Genomic DNA, 22,531 nt, shown 5'->3' on the forward strand with positions numbered 1-22,531 from the left:
GAATTATGTTAATATGGGCTGGTAAATTCTTAATTAAGTCGTTAGTCCTTAACTAAGGATTAGCCCTACCTTTATAAGGGCTTATTACTTCCTATTACTGACTTGCTATAACTAAATAAGAGTTAACCTGATCTTATATAGAAACGTGTTTCTCATTTTCTGAAAACGATAATGCCATAAATACGGAAATCGGACCACCGCAAATCTAATAGACTTTACCCGAGGTGCAGTTGCAACATCGTCGTCGAACGGCTGATTAAAACTATTGCGGTAGCTCAAGGCGAGATATTTTGAATGTTGCCTTTCGTAATTTAGTTGAAATATGTTGTTCTTTAAGTGTCTGGTTCTGTTTATCATCGCTGAAGGTACATAACGTCTTTTTGTTCAAACAGACATACTGCAGTTAAATAAACTTGGTTATTTCTATTGGTGTTGCTTTTTCTTGTATTTAAGTGGTCAGAAACATTTAGGACCGTATTGCATATCTATCCGTCTCAGATTCGAAACAATAGTTTATCATGTACTGAGTACATTAAAATTGTGTGATCTTATGTTTATTTAAATAAACTAAGGAAACACGCGTACCAAACAAAGTATGTATTCGAAAACAATCGCTTACAAAAATTGATATGTTTAACTAATTTTCTAAAAAAATAAATATATAAGTTACAAAACGCAAATTACTTGAATTATGACTGGGTCTCCTTTTTAGGCGTTTACTTATTGTCAGTGAATAATCGCATTTAATTGAATTCCTCAATGAACTAAGCAGACCATAAATGCTATTGTCATATAAAACAATAAATGTGTATCTTGATGTACAAACCAGTTATTGAACAGAACAGAACAAACGGTTCATACGTTTGTAAATTGATTCAATGGCCGTTATTATCTAGATAAAAGCGCATTAAAAACTCATTTATATTTAAAGATACGCTGTTTGTAAGCATTATGATTATATAGTATGATTGCTGCTCAAACCATTGGAATCAAACAATCAAAAGACAAGTTGTGAAAAAGTTTAGAAAACATCAAAACAAAGTAGCATTTTCCGGAGATTTTTTTTACTGTGATATTATTTAAGAAACACTCTGTCACTTACTACGTGCAGTTTTGTGAATTTGATGATAAAGCCAAATACAAGATTTTTACATAAATTGCGTATGTTTAAGTTGTCTCTAACCTAATTTGTTCAAGGTCAGATGATCGAAATCAATCTGTGTGTACAATCCCAAAATCTCTTCACTCACAGAAAGTGTTTTCAAATTACTTTGCATATATATAGCGCTGGTTGAAATAGATGCTTAAATTAATTTCATCCACGATGCTGAATACATATGACTGTGGTTTGCTTCTCTACTCCCCCCCCCCCCCCCCCCCCCCCTCCTCATCAATGTTGATGTTAACAAACAGCATTCTCTTTATTACAAAAACAACATAATATCGGCCCTTGTGATTTCTTTATTTAAATCATCGTATTTACACTAAAATTGTTCAATGTCCAATATACTTCCCGCCAGCTTAATAGCAATTTCGTTGTTTCTCGTAATATATGTACATTTAAAAATGAGTTTTGCAACACGCATTATGTTGATAGGTGGCCATCACGCCAAAAAATTGTTTCGCTAGTGAAGACAATTAAAGCCGGCGAAAAGAAATTTGAGAGCTATGCAGGTTAAAAACCGGAAGTTTATGCCTTAAATGTTGCATACAGATTTGGCAGATTTCAGCAATTGAATAACTCAAAAAGAAGCTTCGAAATGTCATCGTCATCGTAAAACGTGTCTAAAAGTTAACGAAAATAGGGTTTGTCCGATCTACGTACCCATTTATATATATATATTTTAGTAGAAACGTATTTGGTCTTATCAATACTACGAATAAAATTGCTCGAGTATTAAGTATGCAGAATATTGAATACCGGGTAACACAATGATCAACATACCAGGTGCGTAATGCAGTATAGAACGAGCGAAAAAATACCAAAATGCAAAAAGGAAGTTGGCAAATACAGTGTTTAAATAAATTGTTGAATCTACAGTTATTCCTTTACCAAGTGGTTAAACAAATGATCTGAGCACACATGCTTTAAATATAATTTTCACAATAAAAGTTTCATAGATTCAACAAAGATTGAATGCCTTATATTCCACCCCCAAAAAACACTCCTGACTAAGTTTTTTTTAAATATCGGTTTGTGTATGAATTCTGTTCAATGAATATCTAAACATTGTGTCTGAAACGCCTTTCATCAACAATTTGGAAATACCTGATATATTAACATAGTGTTTTATGTACGCTGCACATTCTAAAAGTATGCGAGGTGCAATGGTATAGCGTTAGATTTCGCTTTTAAAGGCCTTGAGTTGGACATTTTCAGGCAAACTATTTACTTCAACTTTCATTCTTACTATTTGTTATGATTGCAAAATAGTTCTGATCTTATCCGTTTGGTGGTAAATACATTTATTGATGTAATGGCATGTTTCAAAAATACGAAAATATGTGAACAATTCACGTTAACGGTTGACAGGTAGTAAAATAGAATGCGTCCTTTGTGCAAAACAAAATGCAAACATTGAATAGATTGTAAAGCTTTTCAATGTATTGAAAATGTAGATAATTGGCTTTGTAATTACAGTTACGGTTAGAGTTGAAATTATAGGTGAACTGCTTTTGAATATTCCCATGTTTGTTTGTTCCAGTTTCTGCCGAAACATGTTCATATTCGGGCATATGTTACACGTATTGCAAGTCTGGGACGTACTGTTGCTATGATAACACTCAATGTTGGTAAGTATATCTCATACTCATCCTCATCAATATAATAAACAGCATATTCCTCATTGTCCCCCTCCACCTTCTCCTCCTCCTCCTCCTCCTCCTCCTCTTCATCATCATTATTATTATCACCATCATTATCATCATCATCATTAGCAGCAGCAACAACAACAACAACACCATCCTTCAATTGATCAAATGCAGCAGCATCACCATCAATTTCAACACCATCAGCATCAAATTCATCATAATCCTAATCGTGATCATGCTTGTTATTATTGTTGTTTAATCATGCTTGTTATTATTATTATTATAAATAGAAGTAGTAGCTGCAGTAAAGTTTATGTAGTGGCAGTAGTCGTCGACGTCGTAAGAGAAGTAATATTTCAACTCATGGTCTGAAAGAGTGTTTTTAATAATTAAGACACTTTAAACCCAGTCTACATTTACATTTCTAATAACCTATTGACGCTCAACCCACTCACCGAATCGTTTAAATATCGTACAGAAATGGAGCGAATTTTTATAAGTAGCGTTCTCATCGCATTGCTTGCGATATTCAGCTTGCAGGGATAGGCCGACATGTAGCGCTTTAGCTTGCCGAGATTGACCGGGTGGTTACGATTGAGCATACGAATTACGAATGTTTACGGTTGAGATTACGGAGATTTTAGTGAGTTGGTACACTTGGGTTGTCGATATTGACATAATGGCTGCGGTTCAACTTAACGAAATTTACCGAGTTGTGACGCTTGATATACCGATCTAGTTGTTTTGGCGTAGCTGTTAAACCCAGCTTTCCACATTAACTGACCTTTCACACAACGCTAGGAGACCAAAATGAATACATACGCACTATTTCCTTTGCTTATTTACTCATAATCCACCGGAACATCACCGCGTCTTTGTAGTAAAGCATGTTACACTGAACAGTTTAGAGAAATGCGGACCACCCTCTGCGTGTTCATACGAAACACAGACACACATGACGCAGATGTCAAATCAAATAGTCATCGAAGCGATGACGAAGAAATAAATTCATAATAAGCCATAAGATGACACAAATGATTTGATCACATGTAGTAAAATTTGTATCTACGAACACTATTATGTGGTTAAATACACCGGTACGTGCACTTCATAACAAACATTTCATGCGGTGGATATGCGAGTTTTAAGTGGCAAAAACAACACAACAATACTTGAACCTTTTTCAAATTTAAAAACTTAGAAAGTCATTTTTAACCTTTATTTCAAAGTCAGGATATACGCCGAATATCGTTTGAAAAGATATGTCTTGTTACGATTGAACTTTCTGAGAGCGATCAAGTATTTACCATTTCCGAGGTTGACCGAATTATTAGAATTAAGCTAATCTAGATTGACGAATCGTCACGATTGTGCTTTCCTAGATTGAACGAATACTAGTAGTTAAGATTGAGCTTCCATTAATTGACCAAATGGTTACAATTTAGCAACCCAAGGTCGACCGAGTGGTTACAATTGAGTTTGTTTACATTGAACGAATGGTGACGGTTTAGCTCACCTAGATTAACCGAATGGTTACTATTGAGCTTACCTAGATTGAACGAATGGTTACGATTGAGCTTACCAAGATTGAACGAATGGCTACGATTAAGGTTTCCTAGATTGAACGAACTGTTACGATTGAGCTTACCTAGATAAACCGAATGGTTACGTTAAAGAGCGATCGAGTATTTTCGATTTCCGATGATAACCGAATGATTGCAATCAAGCTTATCTAGATTGACGAATGATCACGATTGGGCTTTCCTAGATTGGACGAATGGTTACGCTTGATTTTCCCTAGATTGAATGAATGGTTACATTAGGGCTGTACTAGATTGAAAGAATAGTAACGATTGAGCTAACATAGATCGACCAAATGGTTACACTTGAGATAACCCAAGGTCGACCGAGTGGTTACTATTGAGATTACCTAGAATGACCAAATGGTCACGATTGAGCTAACCTAGATTAACCGAATGGCTGCGATTGAGCTTACCTAGATTGAAGGAATGGTTACGATTGTGCTTACCTAGATTGAACGAATGGCCACGATTGAGCTTTCCTAGATTACGAATGGTTACAATACAGCTTACCAAGATTGAACGAATGGTTACGATTGAGCTTTCCTAGATTTACCAAATGGTTACGATTGAGCTTATCTGGATTGACCGAATGGTTACGAATGAGCTTACCTAGATTGACCGAGTATTTACAATTTAACTACCCAATGTCGACCGAGTGGTTAAACTTGAGTTTGGCGAGATTGACCGTATAATTACAGTCGACCTTGCCGATATTTACCGAATGTTTACGATTAGGCTAACCGAGATTGAACTAATGGTCACAACTGAGCTAACTAAATTTGAGTTACCATTTAGCTTAACTTGATTAACCTAATGGTTAGGATTGATTATACCGAGATTTACCGAGTGGTGACAATTACTATTACAGCAACAGTCTGAGCGCAGGGGGCATTGTGGGTATTATGATCGGTATCGTCTCCAGCATCACGATATGCGTTGTCATCTGTGTCTGCTGCTACCGCAGGCAAAATTCTGCCTCTGGTCAGGTGCTGCAACCGAATGCCGGTACTCAGATGGGTATGTCATTTTTTAATTTAAGAGTACTTACAAGAGACCTGTATACTTGTGACGTTTTTTGGGAACATACAACTATGAAGGAAATTACAACAAATTTAAATGACATAAAATACAATAATAATACACAAATAATTACATTGTCCAGATTGTGCACAAATGCCGGACGACCTTTTTTCGGTCCGTGATTACTCTTTTCGGGCCATCAAGCCTCTTTTTTGGTTAAGTCTTTTTAAACCGACGCGCATAATCTTTTTATGTAATACTTCATACACTGTATTTTCTTTCTTTTTCACTGTAGTTATTGCAAGCGTCAATCAACACAACACCACCGTCGCCGCCCCGCAGTACCCCGTGCAATATCATGCGCAGTATCCGTACCCTGCCTACCCGCAGGGGCACCAGCAGCCGCAATATCCGGGACACCAGAAGCCGCCGACGCAATATCAGGGACAGCAGCAGTCGCTGACGCAATATCCGGCGGCCTATCCTCCACCTGCTTAAAACTACGGACAGCCGCCCCCGGGTCAAGACGTTCAGCCGGCAGTTCCGGCTAAGATGCGATAAACCGATGGAATCTTTTGTGGGTACCCAATTTTCACAGAACAAGACACATGTATATACGTATAATCTGAATGCTATTTTCGATTCTATTATACATGCATTTCTATTTACTTTTTGTTCACTAAGGTCGCTTTCCAGACTCCGATTATGGCAGATCAATACTCATGAATATAACATTTGGACATTGGTTTTCTTCCACGGTATATTAAGAGTGATGACTTAATACTTAATCTGGGGTTTTAACATGGTTGACAGAAAAATAACACCTCAAAAACATGAGCAGAATTTCATAAGTGTTCCGGGTTGCTAACAAATTAGAGTTGCGCGTTGAAGAAACACGAATCAATTTACTTTGTCGCCATGGTTTTCGCACGTAAACCCAATAATCTTCATCGAAATCGGGAGCGTCGTTAACACGGATTTGTTTTTAAAGTCAAATATAAAATTGAAATTGAATTGCTTGTTTTTGTACTGTTTTTTTACATCGGTGCGTGTCGGTAAAATTATGTTTAGTTTAAGTATAAACGCAACCCATGTCAACACATAAACATAATTATGTCCATATACATGGTAGACAGTGTTCAAGTTTTACTTCACTGTTATTGCATTTCATTTTTTTGAAAAGTATAATCTAAAAAACATAATTCACAGTTGGGTAATTTTATTGCAGTACTGTTTTGGTTGTACACAAAAGAATTTAAGCATCAAATCACTGTCAACATACGTTTTACATAGACGGTTAGGTTTTATGATTAGCTGTGCCGCAGATTTCTATGTATAAGAGATAGGGCTTCCATTAATTAATTTGCATACTCGAAGATTGAACTTTCTCGTCTCTGATTTTGTACTTTATTAAAATGCTTAAAAGGCCTTGGGTATTGTTGGGTATTGAACACTTGTTTAAAGTGCTGATACTTGCATGGTCGCAACTTTGGGATAACACTGACGCAAACTGAAAGTCAATTACTCCCAAACGTCCTTTAACCCATTTATGCCTAGCGTCTAGCAAAAAAGGCCTTTGCAAACAGCATAGACCCAGATGAGACGCCGCATGATGCGGCGTCTCATCAGGGTCTGCGCTGCATGCTTAAAGGAATTTCTGTAAGAAATATTCTTAATATAGAAATAAAAATACAAGACATCCCTAATTTTGGAAATAAATTGATCCAATTTATAAGGATGGGAGAGTCCACTAGGCATAAATTGGTTAACGGAATCCATGAGAGCTGGACATAATTTAGCGTGGGGTGTGGAGGGGATTGTCATCAACAAGGAAGTAACAACAAGGAAATTTACAAGCGGTTTCGAGTCTTAAGTTTATAGCTCATTTATGTGAAATTGAGAACTACACGCTCGTGAGAAAATAGCAAAGAAGATTGCCGACTCCATGAGTTAGCCAAAATATCGACATCACATTTACAGTTTTGGTAGAATTATAACTTAGCACAGCAATTGCAGTTAGAGCGTTTATAAATCAATAGAGCAGAGCACACTTTTTTTAACTACCGGTATTAAATTGTACTTGAATGGAATGAGTCATTGCACACACAACAAAAAATGTATTCACGAAAAGAATTTGAGAAGCTATTTATTGAGTTGTTAGGAAATGAATACAAACGACTTAAGCATTTTCAAATAAGGCTAATTGGTTTTAAGTCGTGAAGAATAGAACTGAGTTGGTTATCATTGAAACACTTCGTGACTTCGTGTTAAGAGAAGGTGAAAGTTATTCATAAACTTTCTTTATAACTCATTTGCGTCAAATGTTATTACTCATTCGCGGAGCATCGCTGTATAACTTTTTCGGCGCAACGCTGTTATACTCAATGACTTATAACGTAGTGCAACGTATTGCTATTTAACTTTATTTTTGCGCATCGGTGTATAACTCATTTGTGTGCATCGCTGCATAACTCACGTGTGCGCATCGCTGTATAACTCACTTGGGCGCATCACTGTATACCTTATATGAGCGCATCGCTGAATAATAAACTTGGGCGCATCGCTCTATGACTCATTTGTTGCGCATTGCTGTACAATCATTTATGCGCAACGCTGTTTAACTCATTTGTGTGCAACGCTGTATAACCCACGTGTGCGCATCGCTGTATATCTCACTTGCGCGCTTCACTGTGTAGTCAAAAACGCAATTTTTCGATGATTCAAGGGTCGTAACTTAGGAGTGTCTGGGTCAATTTGGCCGATTATCGAACTTGACCAAGATGTTATTGCATTACACATTTTCATGAAGTGTGACGAAAATCCTATGACATTTGCTCGACTTATTGATTAGAAACGAGGAAAAAAACACAATTTTACGATGATTCAAGGGCCGTAACTCAGGAGTTTCTGGGTAAATTTAGCCGATTATCGAACTTGACCTAGATGTTATTGCCTAACACGTTTTCATGACGTTTGGTGAAGATCTGATGACAATTGCTCGAGTTATTGAGCGGAAACGAGAGAAAAAATACGATGATTAAAGGGCCGTAACTCAAGAGTGTCTGGGTCGATTTGGCCGATTTTATCGAACTTGACCTAGATGTTATTGCCTAACACATTTTAATGAAGTTTGCTGAATATCTGATGACAATTGATTGACTTATTGAGCGGAAACTAATCCGGACGGAAAGACGGACTAACTAACTTACTAACGGACGGTGCGATTTTAATATGCCCCCACAACCTATGTTCTTGGGATATAAAAATATTGTATTAAATTGCGCGATTTATTTCAGACATCAATTCGCCCTCTGGAACCTTGTCTAGAAAAAAACTATTGCCCCCGTTTTTAAGTAAAGATGTATATTGGAATATTGGATACACCATCGTCCGACCATCAGTATTTCTCTCTGTTCTTGCGGTAACACAAACTAATACTTTTTAACTGTTAAACGTTCAGCATTTAATAACTTTGAAATCTTTAGGTTAGGAACCGTGGTCTAGTGGTAGGATGCTTGTTATGGGATCGGAAGGTATCTGGTTCGAAACCCGCTCGAGGCAAACATTAATCCCACGCTTTCTCCTCTCCTTTTAAATGGGTATGCACTTTTTGTAGCTAATGTTTTAAACTTGAGAATTAACAATTACAAACACATGCAGTCTAATATATCTGTCTTAGGTTGGACAAAGTCAACGAAGTGTGTTTTTCCAACCAAGACCTATTATCTCTCAATGCTATCAACCTCATGTTTAGATCTTACTTTTTATAAACAAGGACTAGAATTCTCCAAAGAAATGCTAACTTTGCTCTAATTTTAGTTCTGTTGCAACCGGCAAAATATTCTCATAGTGTATAATTAAGGAATAATATTAGCTTATTTGGCGTTTTCTTACTACTGGCTTATAATATCTATATTGATATATAGAAGTGAAACTCCAGCTGCTGGAGCAGTATTGCATTCTTATTATATATAATTTCGTGGTCCTTTACTTAAGGCAAGGAACGAATTGCCAAAACAGTACAAAACAGCACAATACAAAACAACACACACACATAGAAAAATAAAGCTGGGGTCACCGCATTGGAACGGTCAATGCTAAGCACTGGGTGTTTAAATCGGTTTTTGAGCGCTCATCCTCACACTTGGTCCAGCAATATTAATGATACATATAAGTGTAAATAAAATTCAACCTCATAGCAATGCAACTCAAATTAAACAATAATGAAAGGGAATTAAAACGCATTCAATTTAATTACCATGTAATTAGTCAATGATAAGAAGGAGACCAGACCAACAGAGTTACACCTTTTTGAGGAACGATAAAATGAAATAACGATCAAGTGTCAACTTCATCCCTTCTTTTTACAAAAAGATTTAATGACATAGTAGAATATAGTTAATTTTTCAGATTATCATCGTGCAAATACAAAAAGAAGCAGCAATATTGGGTGTAAAAGATCCATGTTACATAGCTTAGTTGTTTGTATGACTGCTCAAAAATAAATCAATCGGAAACGCTCGTCAGAGAGAAAATATTAATAATACTGATCATATTTGTTTGTTTTAATCATATACTGTATAACCTTTGAAAGTTGAACGATATAAACCCGATGAACTATGCATGTAGTATGACAGTGAAAGTAGATCGGATGACGTTTTTTAGAAGACGATGACACGATGACGTCACCAGTGAATAAATCAAATATCATTAAATGGGCAGTATTGTACAATCAAAAATTATTAAAGGGGCAGTACTGTTAAATCGAATTACCAATAAAACCAGCGCTTGTGTTTTTTTTAATATTTTAGAAGCAAAACTATAAAATGGTCATTCCATTTATAATTCCAAATTTTAAGAGAAGAAGATGTTTTATGTCTTGAATAAAAGTATCAAGAGTATTTGTTAGTACTATACTGACTACAGTAAAGGTGGAATGATAAATCGTTTTAGGTGTCCCGCTTTTGGGTCAAATGTCCCGACAATTTTTTATGGAATGTCCCGCTTTGGACCTAAACAATTATGGCATGTATGTTATATCTAGTTTTTCATAGCTTAATATTCACAAAAGCAAACTTTGACATCGGTATGCTCTCACGGTATAAAAGTAATGATACCGGTGCACACGATTATTGCAAACGGCAATATAAAACCACAAGTATAGTAAAAACAAACTTACTGAACATAATCCCAAGTCTGAGGTTTCAAACTACTCTCTGACCGGATACGATGTGGCAATATAAAACCACAAGTATTGTAAAAACAAACTTACTGAACATAATCCCAAGTCTGAGGTTTCAAACTACTCTCTGACCGGATACGATGTCATCTCTTAATAAGTCGCGTTCACTTAACATATCAATTCGTAGCCTTCTAAAGTCTTTTGTTCTAATTAGTCGCGTTCACTTGACATATCAATGTCGCATAATTGGTGTATTTTATGTACATTCCTTGTTCGGTGTAACGGAATACATAATATCTGCCTTCATGAAGAAATGCATAAATGGGCATCATATGTCATCGTCAAATTAGACGAGAAAAATGCACCAAGTTATTGCCTATGGCTGGGTTCACTAATTAGTTATGTCTATGGTAAGTAACTCATGTTAAAGTCAATCATCCAGACAGCCGTCACCCAATTTATTTGTCCATTATTGTATAAATTGGCATCTGCGTTGTATGAAGGACAGTTAAGAATCCGATATACGAGAGGTCAGATATTGTTGTTTGTTTTCTTACAGGACCCTTCTGTGTCCTGTCTGGGTGGATTTGCACGGATTTTGTCACGTCTTGGAAGCGTTGTTAGTTACTTGGAGAATTACATGGACTTGGAAGTTTTGAATTAACAAACTAATTTACAGAATTATATTGACTTGGAAACTTTATGTTAACAACTGAATAAAGAGAACAAAGAAATATCCATCGAGTTTAGTTATGTATGTGTCGCTATTATGGCACAATCAATTCGTAGCCTTCTAAAGTCTTTTGTTCAGAGTTGTAGTTTGTGAGATTACATCGCGGGTCACGGTGCAAATAGAAATACAATATTTATTTTCCTATCAGAAAACTGTCTTCATTACATGAGTTTAATATATATCTCATGTTAATGTTGTCTCATACGTAATGTTTTCAAGGTCAGATGATCGAAATCAATCTGTGTTTACAAATATAAAAAAAAACTCTTCAGTCGCGTAAAGAGTTTTAAAATTGAATTGCATATAAATAGCGCTTGTTGAAATCGGAGCTAGTCTTCATTGCCCACATTATACTGTATATATATAGGGATATTTTTTATGTACTTGATGTTACTAAAATGCTCTTGATGAAAAAAGCGCATTCTTATATCAGTTCTTGCGATTACTTGATTCAACTTATTTTATTTGCATTAAACTGTCGGTATGTCGCAAATTATTTAACTGCTTTCGTTCCAAGTATTTTAGTCAGCTTAAAGTTGATTCTCGTAACACATGTGAAATGAGTATCGCATCACGTATTATGTTGAGAGGCGATGGTCTTGTGAAGACAAATATAACCGGCGAGAAGAAAAGTGCTATTCAGGTTAAACCACATAAGAAAAAGGATGAAAAGTTGCTTGATTCCATTAAACCGACCGACTCATTTTATTTTTTTTGGAGCTTACATTAAATAATTAGAATTTTTATGGAATATTATTTATCGTGTTAGCCGAATTTGCCGAAATTGCTAAGAATAAATTTTAAATTGTGAACAAATGTTGCATATAGATTTTCAAGGTTTCAGCCATTTAATATCATTGGAAACATTGAAAACATTAACAATGATATTTAATTACAAAATATATTAAAACGTTAATAAAATTATATTAAGTATATTTCCCGTACATGTAAGTTTACTAAGAGTACCCGGGGTACATTTAAGTTGTACACGAGCCGACAATGACCAAACGAGCCTCACAACAGGCGCATTGCAGCATCACTCACTATAGCAGCATCCTTTCATATCTCACTAGAGGCGCATCGCTGCATAACTAACTAGAGGCGCACCGCTGTATAACTCACTGGAGGCGCATCCTTTCATATCTCACTAGAGGCGCATCGCTGCATAACTCAATAGAGGCGCATCGTTGTATAGCTCATTAGAAACGCATCTCTGTATAACTCACTAGAGGCACATCGCTGCATAACTCACTAGAGGCGCATCGCTGCATAACTCACTAGAGGCGCATCGCTGCATAACTCAGTAATGGCGCATCGCTGTATAACTCACTAGAGGAGCATCGCTGTATAACTCATGAGTGGCACATCGTTGTATAACTCACCAGAGGAGCATCGCTGAATAACTCACTCGAGGCGCATCGCTGCATGGGTAACTGGAGGCGCATCGCTACATTACTCACTAGAGGCGCATCGCTGTATATCTCACTAGAGGCGCATCGCTGTGTAATTCACTAGAGACACATTGCTGTGTAACTCACTGGAGGCGCATCGCTGTAAAAACTCACTAGAGGCGCATCGCTGCACAACTCTGTAGAGGCGCATTTCAACATAACTCACTTGAGAAGCATCCTTTCATAGCTCACTAAAGGCGCATCGCTGCAAAACTCATTAGATGCGCATCGCTGCATAACTCACTACAGAAGCATCCTTTCACACATCACTAGAGGCGAAGCGTTGCATAACTCACTACAGAAGCATCCTTTCATACCTTACTAGAGACGCATCGCTGCAAACCTCACTAGAGGCACATCGCTGCATTACTCATCAGAGAAGCATCCTTTCATAACTCACTGATGGCGCATCGCAGCATAACTCACTAGAGACGCATCACTGCATAACTCACTAGAGGCGCATCGCTGCATGACTCACGAAAGAAGCATCCTTTCATAACTCACAAGAGGCGCATTGCATCATAACTCACTAGAGACGCATCACTGCATAACTTACCAGAGGCGCATCGCAGCATAACTCAGTAAAGACTCATCGCTGTATAGCTCAGTAGAGGCGCATCGCTGCATAACTCACTAGAGACGCATCGCTGCAGAACTCTCAGAGGCGCATCGCTGCATAACTCACTAGAGAAGCATCCTTTCATAACTCACTAGAGGCGCATTGCAACATAACTCACTAGAGTCGCATCGCTGCATAAGTCCTTAGAGGCGCATCGCTGCATAACTCACTTGAGGCGCATCGCTTTATAACTCACTTCAGGCGCATCGCTGCATAACTCAGTAGAGATGCATCGCTGCATAACTCACTAGAGGAGCATTGCTGCATAACTCACTAGAGAAGCATCCTTTCATAACTCAATAGAGGCGAATCGCTGTATAACTCATTAGAGGCGCATTGCTTGATAACTTACTAGTGGCGACATAACGTTGTATATCTTGTGTATATCGTGGTGCGGTAGTCGAGTGGTAACACTCTGGTCTACCATTCCAGAGGTCCCCGGTTCAATCCCTGGCAGGGGCACTGGAAATTTCAGAAATGCTGTAAGTGTTTACCACCCAACTAGAGATGTACTGGTATGAAACTCAGGTAATTCTCGCGTGTGTCGGTGCTATACACTGAGCACGTAAAAGAACCAAATAAGTGCTTGCACTGTCATATGTTATCCTTGACTGCAAGGTCAAAAGAAATACATACATTTTATCAGTGGTGCCTCGCTTTGTTACCCATTTGCGGCGAACCGGAGTACATTTTGTATAACTAATTTGATTTGCATAGCAGTATTACTCGATTGCACTTCGCAAATATAACTTATTTAATGGAAAGCAATATCGCTTCTTTCTTATTTGCGATTTGTAAAAAAACGCATAAGTTATAATTGTACATGTATATCTATTTGATTTCAAAATGAAAAAGCCTGTTTGCTAACAACGCACAACCGGGCATTGCACATTCAACGTTGTAGCAAGTCGCTTGCCCGTACGTACGTCCCATTATGCAATGATTGTTTATTTTCAAGAAATATGACAGTTAACTAAAAGAACATGTGTGGTTTTTGGGTGGGGGTCAAGGGGGGGGGGGTGGCCACAGATGAATGGTGTTATTACGATTTACGAGTTGTAAGAACGTGTAAAATGTCTTGCTCTGGGACGCATTTATTGGTTGTTACAGTGAACATAAAAGTTGAACTGCATACTATTCCCATGTCTTTTGTTTCCAGTTTTATGCCGAAACTTGTGCTTCATTGGGCATATATATCACGTATTGCAAGTCCGGGACGTACTGTTGTATGATAACACTCACTGTTGGTAAGTATGTGTCCTAATCATCCTCATTCTCATCAATATAATCATCATAATCCTCCTCTTTAACGTCGTCATAATCATCAACAACAGCAACACCATTCACTTGATCAAATGCAGCAGCATCTTCATTAATTTCAGCACCATCAGCATCAAATTCATCATAATCTTAATCGTGATCACCACAATCATCGTCACCTATTTAATAATGCTCGTTATAATTATTGATATGAATAGTAGTAGAAGCAGCTTTAATGTTTAAGTAGTGGTAGTAGTTGTCGTTGTCGTAATAGTAGCAATGGTTGCACTCACAGTATAAACAAGTTTTTAATAAAAAAGACACTTTAAAACCAGCCTACATTTTCATTTCTAATGACCTATTGACGCTCCACCCCTCTTCGAAGCGTATAAGTATCGTACAGAAATGGAGAGAATGTTTATTAGTGGCGTTCTGCTCACATTGGCAACTTGCGATATTCAGCTTGCTGGGACTGGTCGACTAGTAACGATTAAGCTTGCCGAGATTGACCGGGTGGTAACGATTGAGCATACCGAGCAAGACGAATGGTTACGATTGAGATTATCGAGATTTAGTGCGTTGGTACATTGAGTTGTCGATATTGACATGATAGCTAAGATTGAATTAAACGAGATTGACAGAGTTGTGACCGTTGAGATTGCCCAATACCGATCTAGATTTTTGGCGTAGCTGTTTAACCCGGCTTTTCACATTAAATGGCCTTTTACATACTGCCAGCAGACACAAATGAATACATTCTCAATATTTGATTGTCTAATTTTTACATAATGCCCCCCCCCCCCGGAACATTGGCAAAATCACCGCGTCTCTTTTTAGTTCATGATGCAACACTGAACATTGTAGGGAAATGCGTACTACTCCCTGCATGTTCATACGAATCATAGACACACATGTTGGCCCAGTCACAATTACGCATTACCGGTAAATCCCACCCCAAGACTTCAGGATCAGAGCTGGGTGAGTAAATGGCCAGGGGAAGACGGGAAGACGGAATGAACCATCAATAACGCCTTATATATTGGTAACAAATATTATATCGGAAAGTATCGCGGTTTGATGTTCCATTGCAATGTCTGCAATGTTTTGCAGTCTTGTCATGATATGCATACTAAGGAGGATACTCAGAAGATATCGCAAAACCTTGCGTTCTTTTTTCTTTTTTTATTGTAGCGTAACTCGTAGCCCCTGACCAGATTGCGCAAGTGCGCAGGCTGGGTTTAAGCTACATTGGTCGCATATGCCATAAGAACAGTTTTCGCATGACGCGGATGTAGCAGTGTTATTTGAATGTGTGAAAAGAAAACTGCGTCTTAATCAAATATAAACAAATCGGTTCGATGACGAAGAAGTAAATTCATAAAAATCCATAAGATTAAACATATTATTTTATCTCGCGTAGTAAAATTTTTATCTACGAACACTATTATAGGGTTTAATATACCGGTACGTGCACTTCATAACAAACATCTCATGCTGAGGATTTGCGAGTTTTAAGTGAAAACTAACACAACAATACTGTAACCTTTTTTTCAAATTCAATAACTTAAAAAGGTAATGTTTTACCTTTCTTTCAAAGTAATAAAACGTCGAATATATTATTTATAGATAGTTCTTGTTACGATAACTTACTGCGATCGATCGAGTATTTACAATATCTGAGGTTGACCGAATGATTACAATTGAGATAACCTAGATTGACCGAATGGTTACGATATAGCTTTCCTAGATTGACCGAATTATTATGATATAGCTTTCCTAGATTGCCCGAATGGTTACGATTGAGCTTACCTAGATTGCCCGAATGGTTACGATTGAGCTCACCTAGATTGAACGGACGGTTACGATTGGGCTTACCTAGATAACGAATGGTTACGATTGAGCTTTCCTAGATTGACCGAATGGTAACGATTGACCTTACCTAGATCGACCGAGTATTTACAATTGAGCTACCCAATGTCGACCAAGTGGTTACAATTGAGCGTGCCGAGATTGACGGAATGGTTACGATCAGGCTTACCGAGAACGAACGTATTGTCACGACTGAGCTAACCAAAATTGACCGAATGGTTACGATTAAGCTTAACTCGATTGACCGAATTGTTACGATTGACTTTAGCGAGATGTACCGAGCGGTGACAATAACTATTGCAGCTCCGACCTGAGCGCAGGGGGCATTGTGGGTATTGTGATCGGCATCGTTTCTAGCATCACGGTATGCGTGGTCATCTGTGTCTGCTGCTACCGCAGGCGTAATGCTGCCCCTGGTCAGGTGCTTCAACCGAATGCCGGTACTCAGATGGGTATGTAATTTTAAAATTAAAAAGAACTTATAAGAGATAGAAAATACATGGTTGGTGCCGAGATTGAGAGAGTTTATCCGGTAAGGCTTAGAAAAAGAAAATATTTCCTTTTTGGTGCAGAACCGGATTAACTTTCTCCATCTCGGCACCAACCATGTATGCGACTTATCCTGCTTCATTTTAAATTATGTCTTTAACACATTATATCAAAGACAAACGAATTATTGACATAACTAAATTATTATTCAAGTCGGTCTTCCAACATTAAACTGTTCTTTTTAATACTTTCCTATTGAAAATATTAGAAAAAATAAAAATGAATCGAGAATATGATATGTGTATTGTTAGAAATGGAAAAACAATGCAACATCGAAGTAAAAACTCAATTTTTGTTCAAGTTCAAGGTCGTTGACTGAAACGAGTCTCTGTAAAAACGGATGACAGTTAAATGCCACACTTAACGATGAATTATTTCATATAAACTGAGAAAGTTTGAATAATAACAGATGCGCCTGCAAATAAGGATAAGAATTTCCATTCAAATAGTTTGTTCGATTAAATGATTTTCCATTGAACAGTAAAATCAATTGCAGACGACCGAAAATAAGTGTGTATTAGTGAAGTGTAACATTTTTATTTATATAAAGAAATACCATATACTACGGATTATGAGTAAATACATTTCAAGGCAAAATTGATTACTTCATTGCCATATGTTTGCTTGAATTTAATATACATTTATTACTTTTACTATCATGTTTTATGACAAAAATTTTCTCAGGAACTTCGCATGTACATTTGTTAAAGGTCAAATATTAGAACATGTTAACCGGTGCGTAGGAATACGCACTTACGGTTGCCGGAGATAAACTAGTTTATTCGATCCTGCTTTATTGGGTCAATGTTTGCAACAGAGGCAGGATAAAACCGTATACTTTTGACGTTTTGGGGAACATACCACTATGAATGACATGCACACAAATTTCAACGCAATAATAATACATAAATAATTACATCGTCAAGATTGACTACACATACCGGACTTACGACCTCTTTTTTCGGCCCGTGATTCCTCTTTTCAGTCCATCAAGCTTCTTTTTTGGTTAAGTATTTTTAAACCGATGCGTATAATCTTTGCTTTTCTTTTGATATTATACTTGATGCACTGCATTTTCTGTCTTTTTCACTGTAGTTATTTCAAGCGTCAATCAAAAAAAACACCACCGTCGCCGCCCCGCAGTACCCCGCGCAATATCCGGCGCAGTATCCGTACCCTGCCTAACCACAGGGCATCAGCAGCCGCAATATCCGGGACACCAACAGCCGCCGACTCAATATCCGGCGGCATATCCTCCACCCGCTTACAACTACGGTCAGCCGCCCCAGGGTCAAGACGTTCCGCCGGCACTCCCGGCTAAGATGCGATAAACCGATGGGATTGCGAGATCCCACTGAAACATCCAGTACATACGGGAGGATGACACGAGACGTTGATATCAGGGGATCATTATAAATGTATGCTGCGGATTGTTGTTAGAGAATTTGTATGCGTTTGTTATCATGGATAAAGGTTACACTTAACTGAATAATACAGTCAGCCGTACTCTTTAAAGATAACATATTTTAAGGCATGTTTTACACTTATGACTGTTGTTCTGGTTTTATCTATAGATTATAATTTTTTTAAAGCTGCGAAACTTAAGATGACTTGGTCAGTTGCATACTGACCTAGTCAGTAGTGCTAGACCTTGCACACCCTTCCTTGTAAATATTGGCAAACATGCACACACACGACCGTTTGTTGTGGCTTTCAGTTTTATGTTTGTTTTTTGTGTGTGGAGGACTGGATGGTGAGGCGGGGTGTATTCTAATGCACCATAAATATATGTATATATATTGTATTTTTGATTTGGTAACAATTAATATATTCTGACACGTGACATTGCTTCATTTATAATTGTATGTATTAACGACGATGTACCTATGTATAAGTCTTAATAAACTGTCTGTTCTCTTCTGTACATGAAACTCGCACGATTAGATTTGTTTGTATATGTTATTGAAATATTTCTTATTTTATCAAGTTATGGTACACGAAAAAATCGAAATCAAGGACGTCAAACATATAGTCCGATTGGCATGGCCTTACGGCAGGTAAAAGTTTAAGCTTCGCCGCACTGCCCACAAGGAATGTAAACACGATCAAACCAGTAAAGCAAGTAAAAAAGATACCTTAGACAAGTCAACTCTGGCTAGTGCTGTTTAAGGGACTTGTTCACAGATCTTGGCATGATTTGAAGTTGCCATTAAATGCTTGCAATTGGTAAATGTTGACATCGGAACTAAATAACTCCAGTATAAAACAAGAATAACATTAAAGAAAGACAAAAAAGTAACCAATACCTTAGCTAGAACAACTGACCCGTTGGAATTAACGTCTAGCGCTCAAACCACTCGCGCATCTGTTCTGTATAAGGTAACAGGTCCCTTAAATGTGCCCATAAATAGTGAATAGGTTTAGGCACATAAAATACCAAAGATGTTCAACTTTCTGAAGAAAGCACCAAAATTTGTATGAAGCTAATTTAATATACCCTTAATAAAATAAGACGTGAGGACACGCTCTATCTGTCCTGGAACCTACTTTTAAATCAATTTCAAAAAGGGAGGAAAAAACGGCTTTTCTGAGATAGAGATTTTCCTGACATTGCTATATGCCACAATTATTTTGTTAAAATGATTAAAATGTAAAAATAATGCAATATTGTGAATGAAAGGTGTATGATCTGTTGAAATTGTATGGATATTCATTGAAGCATTGCAAGATAATCCTCCAATTTCGTACTTGAAAGGGGAGATTATAAGTACATTACCTTTAGTACATATACAAACTTGTATAACATAAGAAGTACATATATTTAATACCCGTATTATATAGTATTTACCTTCATTTCAAATCTAAAGGTAAATCATTATATTAAACCTTATTTTGTCAATGTTTGATATTGCACTTGTTACTTCATCTTTTACAAGACTTACATTGTTTACTTCCCTTAGTATCCAAAACCCATTGTAAACATGAGTCACTGCAAACTTCACTGACTGTTTTCCATTAATTAAAAGATGTTCAGGTAATAATAATTCTTTCTATTGTTTTGTTTAGTGAAGGATTCGAATATTGTTTAATTCTAACACTAAAATAATTATCGACACTGAAAGAAAAATTGTATTTATGGACAACGTTCTAAGTGAAAAAAACTAGGGTTTCGAGTAAATTTGATGCAAGTACTGGCCATGTTATAAATAAAATTATGTTAAATGTATAGCAGTTCCATTTGTTATTTTGGTACCTATATGCAAATGTAAAAATAGTTTAAAACGAAGGCTAAGCTTTATCATTGGGTTCTAGAAATTATGTACAGTCTAGGTATACATCTAAAGAAATGACATATCGCCATACGTCAACAAATGTTTGTTTTGCTTACAGAATATCTAACCTGGCATGTTGGCTGTGGGACTTACTTACAATATGGTTGTAGTCCATCTGATATTACTAACAATTATAATAACCATGGCTAAAACGGTCACACTTGCAAGTTTGTCTGGACCTTCAGAGGTACCCGAAAAAAAGGTGCCTAATGACTGGAAGTTTTGTTTATTTTGCCCTTCCGTCTTATGTAGATGTAAACAGAATGGATTACGGTGATGGCATTGAGACAACTTTAGTTATAAATAAAGCAAAGTGGCATAAACATTGATACGCAGCATGCAACAGCCAGAAGGTTGAAAGGGCTCTAAACAAAAGAAAGCTTCAAACTTGTGATCAGTTGTCAAATATCCAGTTAAGAAAAAGTTGAGATATAGCACATCGGAAACAGCTAGTAATAGTTCAGAATCAAACACAGCTCCTGTATTTACATGCTTCTTCTGTGATAGTGTTATATTTGGAGATTTTCACAGGGTCGAAACATTATCATTAGATGCAAAAATTCGTAACATTGCCCATGACCTTACGGATTCAAAGCTACTTATGAAGTTATCATGTGGTGATATGGCAGCCTTGGACGCAGTGTATCATAAAAACTGTTTAACAGCATTATACAATCAGTATAGGAAGTTTGAATCTGCACAAAATGTGCTGGGAACCTCGCATACGGACATTGCCCCTGAGCACATTGCTTTTGCGGAACTTATACATGTAGATTATATTGAACAGTTTCAAACTGTTTCAGTTCACACAAGTCACATATTTAAACTTGCAAATCTGGTGAAATTATACCATGACCCTCATTTTAAGTCTGGGTGGTACTGTACCAAAACAAATTAAAAAAAATAACTTGAAAGAGAAAATATTGAGAACGATTCCATCATTAGAAGCCAACACGAGTAACTATGAGGTTGTATTGTCATTTAAGAAAGACATTGGTGATGCCTTACTTTGTGCAAGTAGTAATAATCACGACAATGAAGCTGTCTCCTTATTTCGAGCTGCAAGTATTGTGCGAAGTGACCTCTTTAGCAAAAAGTATGAATTCAAAGGCTCCTTGATTGATGCCCAGTATCAAGATCTGCCCAAATCTTTAAATATGCTAGTTGAAATGATACCCTCTGTGAAAGATATTTTTCATGAGACTGGGCCAGAATATAACCTTAAAGATATTGCTTATTCAATGACACAGCTCCTGGTTGTTAATGCTGTTCATCGTGTGAAGAAAGATTCAAAACATGTTCGTACGCGGCATCCTTTAGATAGAGAGACAATGTTGCCCTTATTTATGGGCCTTACAGCACACAATAAAACCAGACGTAAAGATATAATAGACGTATTGTACGAAAAAGGACTTTTTGTATCCTATGTCCGTGTGGGTGATGGTGGATTCGTTGGTCAAACCGAAAATCCAGATGCACTTGAAGATGGATGGTGTCTGCACCAGAAACATCACGCATTCTTATGGTAGCGAGTGATAATACAGACAATCCAGATGATAGGAAACACTATGAGGAGAAGCACACTAAACAAAAACAGTTTTAGACTCAGGTACGCCAGCTAGTCGAAACAATAGATGATATGGGAAATCCCTTTGAAGAAGACACATCAGACCTCTATACGCTTGACACAAAAGTTGTTATGTCTCCTGAGGTAATCATGTCAGTCAAGACAGCAGAATCAATTGGAAAAGCTCAGTACGAATCTATGATTGTTGAACGTCTAAGCAACAATATGAACGGTTTTTACGAGACAATAAAGACAAACTGGTTTTCCCTTTTTGAACTGGGTGCAGAAAGAAAGAGGCAAAGGCATCACAAGTAAAGAGTATGAAAAGTGACATTCAATTATTTTCTAGAATGTATATTTCATGTCAGGTGAGAGACGGTGATTTAGGCACCTTTTTTGAACTAGAAAACCATGCATGGCCCCTATCTAAAGCAGAAAATAACAAGATGATACTAGGTAGTAAAGCAGACCTACTGAAGTGTCTAGAAAGACTAGTGGAATCGCCAGAGATGAGTCCTCCTGTAGAGGTTAGCATACTAGATGGTGCTGCCATTG

General features: G+C 37.2%; 1 protein-coding gene across 3 annotated transcripts in view; it reads left to right on the forward strand.

Moving 5' to 3' along the window:
- LOC127835436 (protein shisa-4-like) overlaps positions 1-18,581 on the forward strand; it is a 73,141-nt gene extending 54,560 nt beyond the window's left edge. Inside the window, exon 4 of one of the 3 annotated variants that reach the window (XM_052361871.1) lies at positions 18,173-18,580. In XM_052361871.1, the coding sequence (XP_052217831.1) occupies positions 18,173-18,408 (236 nt within the window). In that variant the 3' untranslated portion in view covers positions 18,409-18,580. Of the gene's footprint in view, positions 1-5,709; positions 6,350-18,172 lie in introns of those variants that run through there. The other 2 variants (XM_052361872.1, XM_052361869.1) reach the window with 2 other exon arrangements.
- Positions 18,582-22,531: the final 3,950 nt, after the last annotated feature.

The sequence above is a fragment of the Dreissena polymorpha genome, chromosome 6, assembly GCF_020536995.1.
Source record: "Dreissena polymorpha isolate Duluth1 chromosome 6, UMN_Dpol_1.0, whole genome shotgun sequence".
Lineage (NCBI taxonomy): Eukaryota > Metazoa > Mollusca > Bivalvia > Myida > Dreissenidae > Dreissena > Dreissena polymorpha.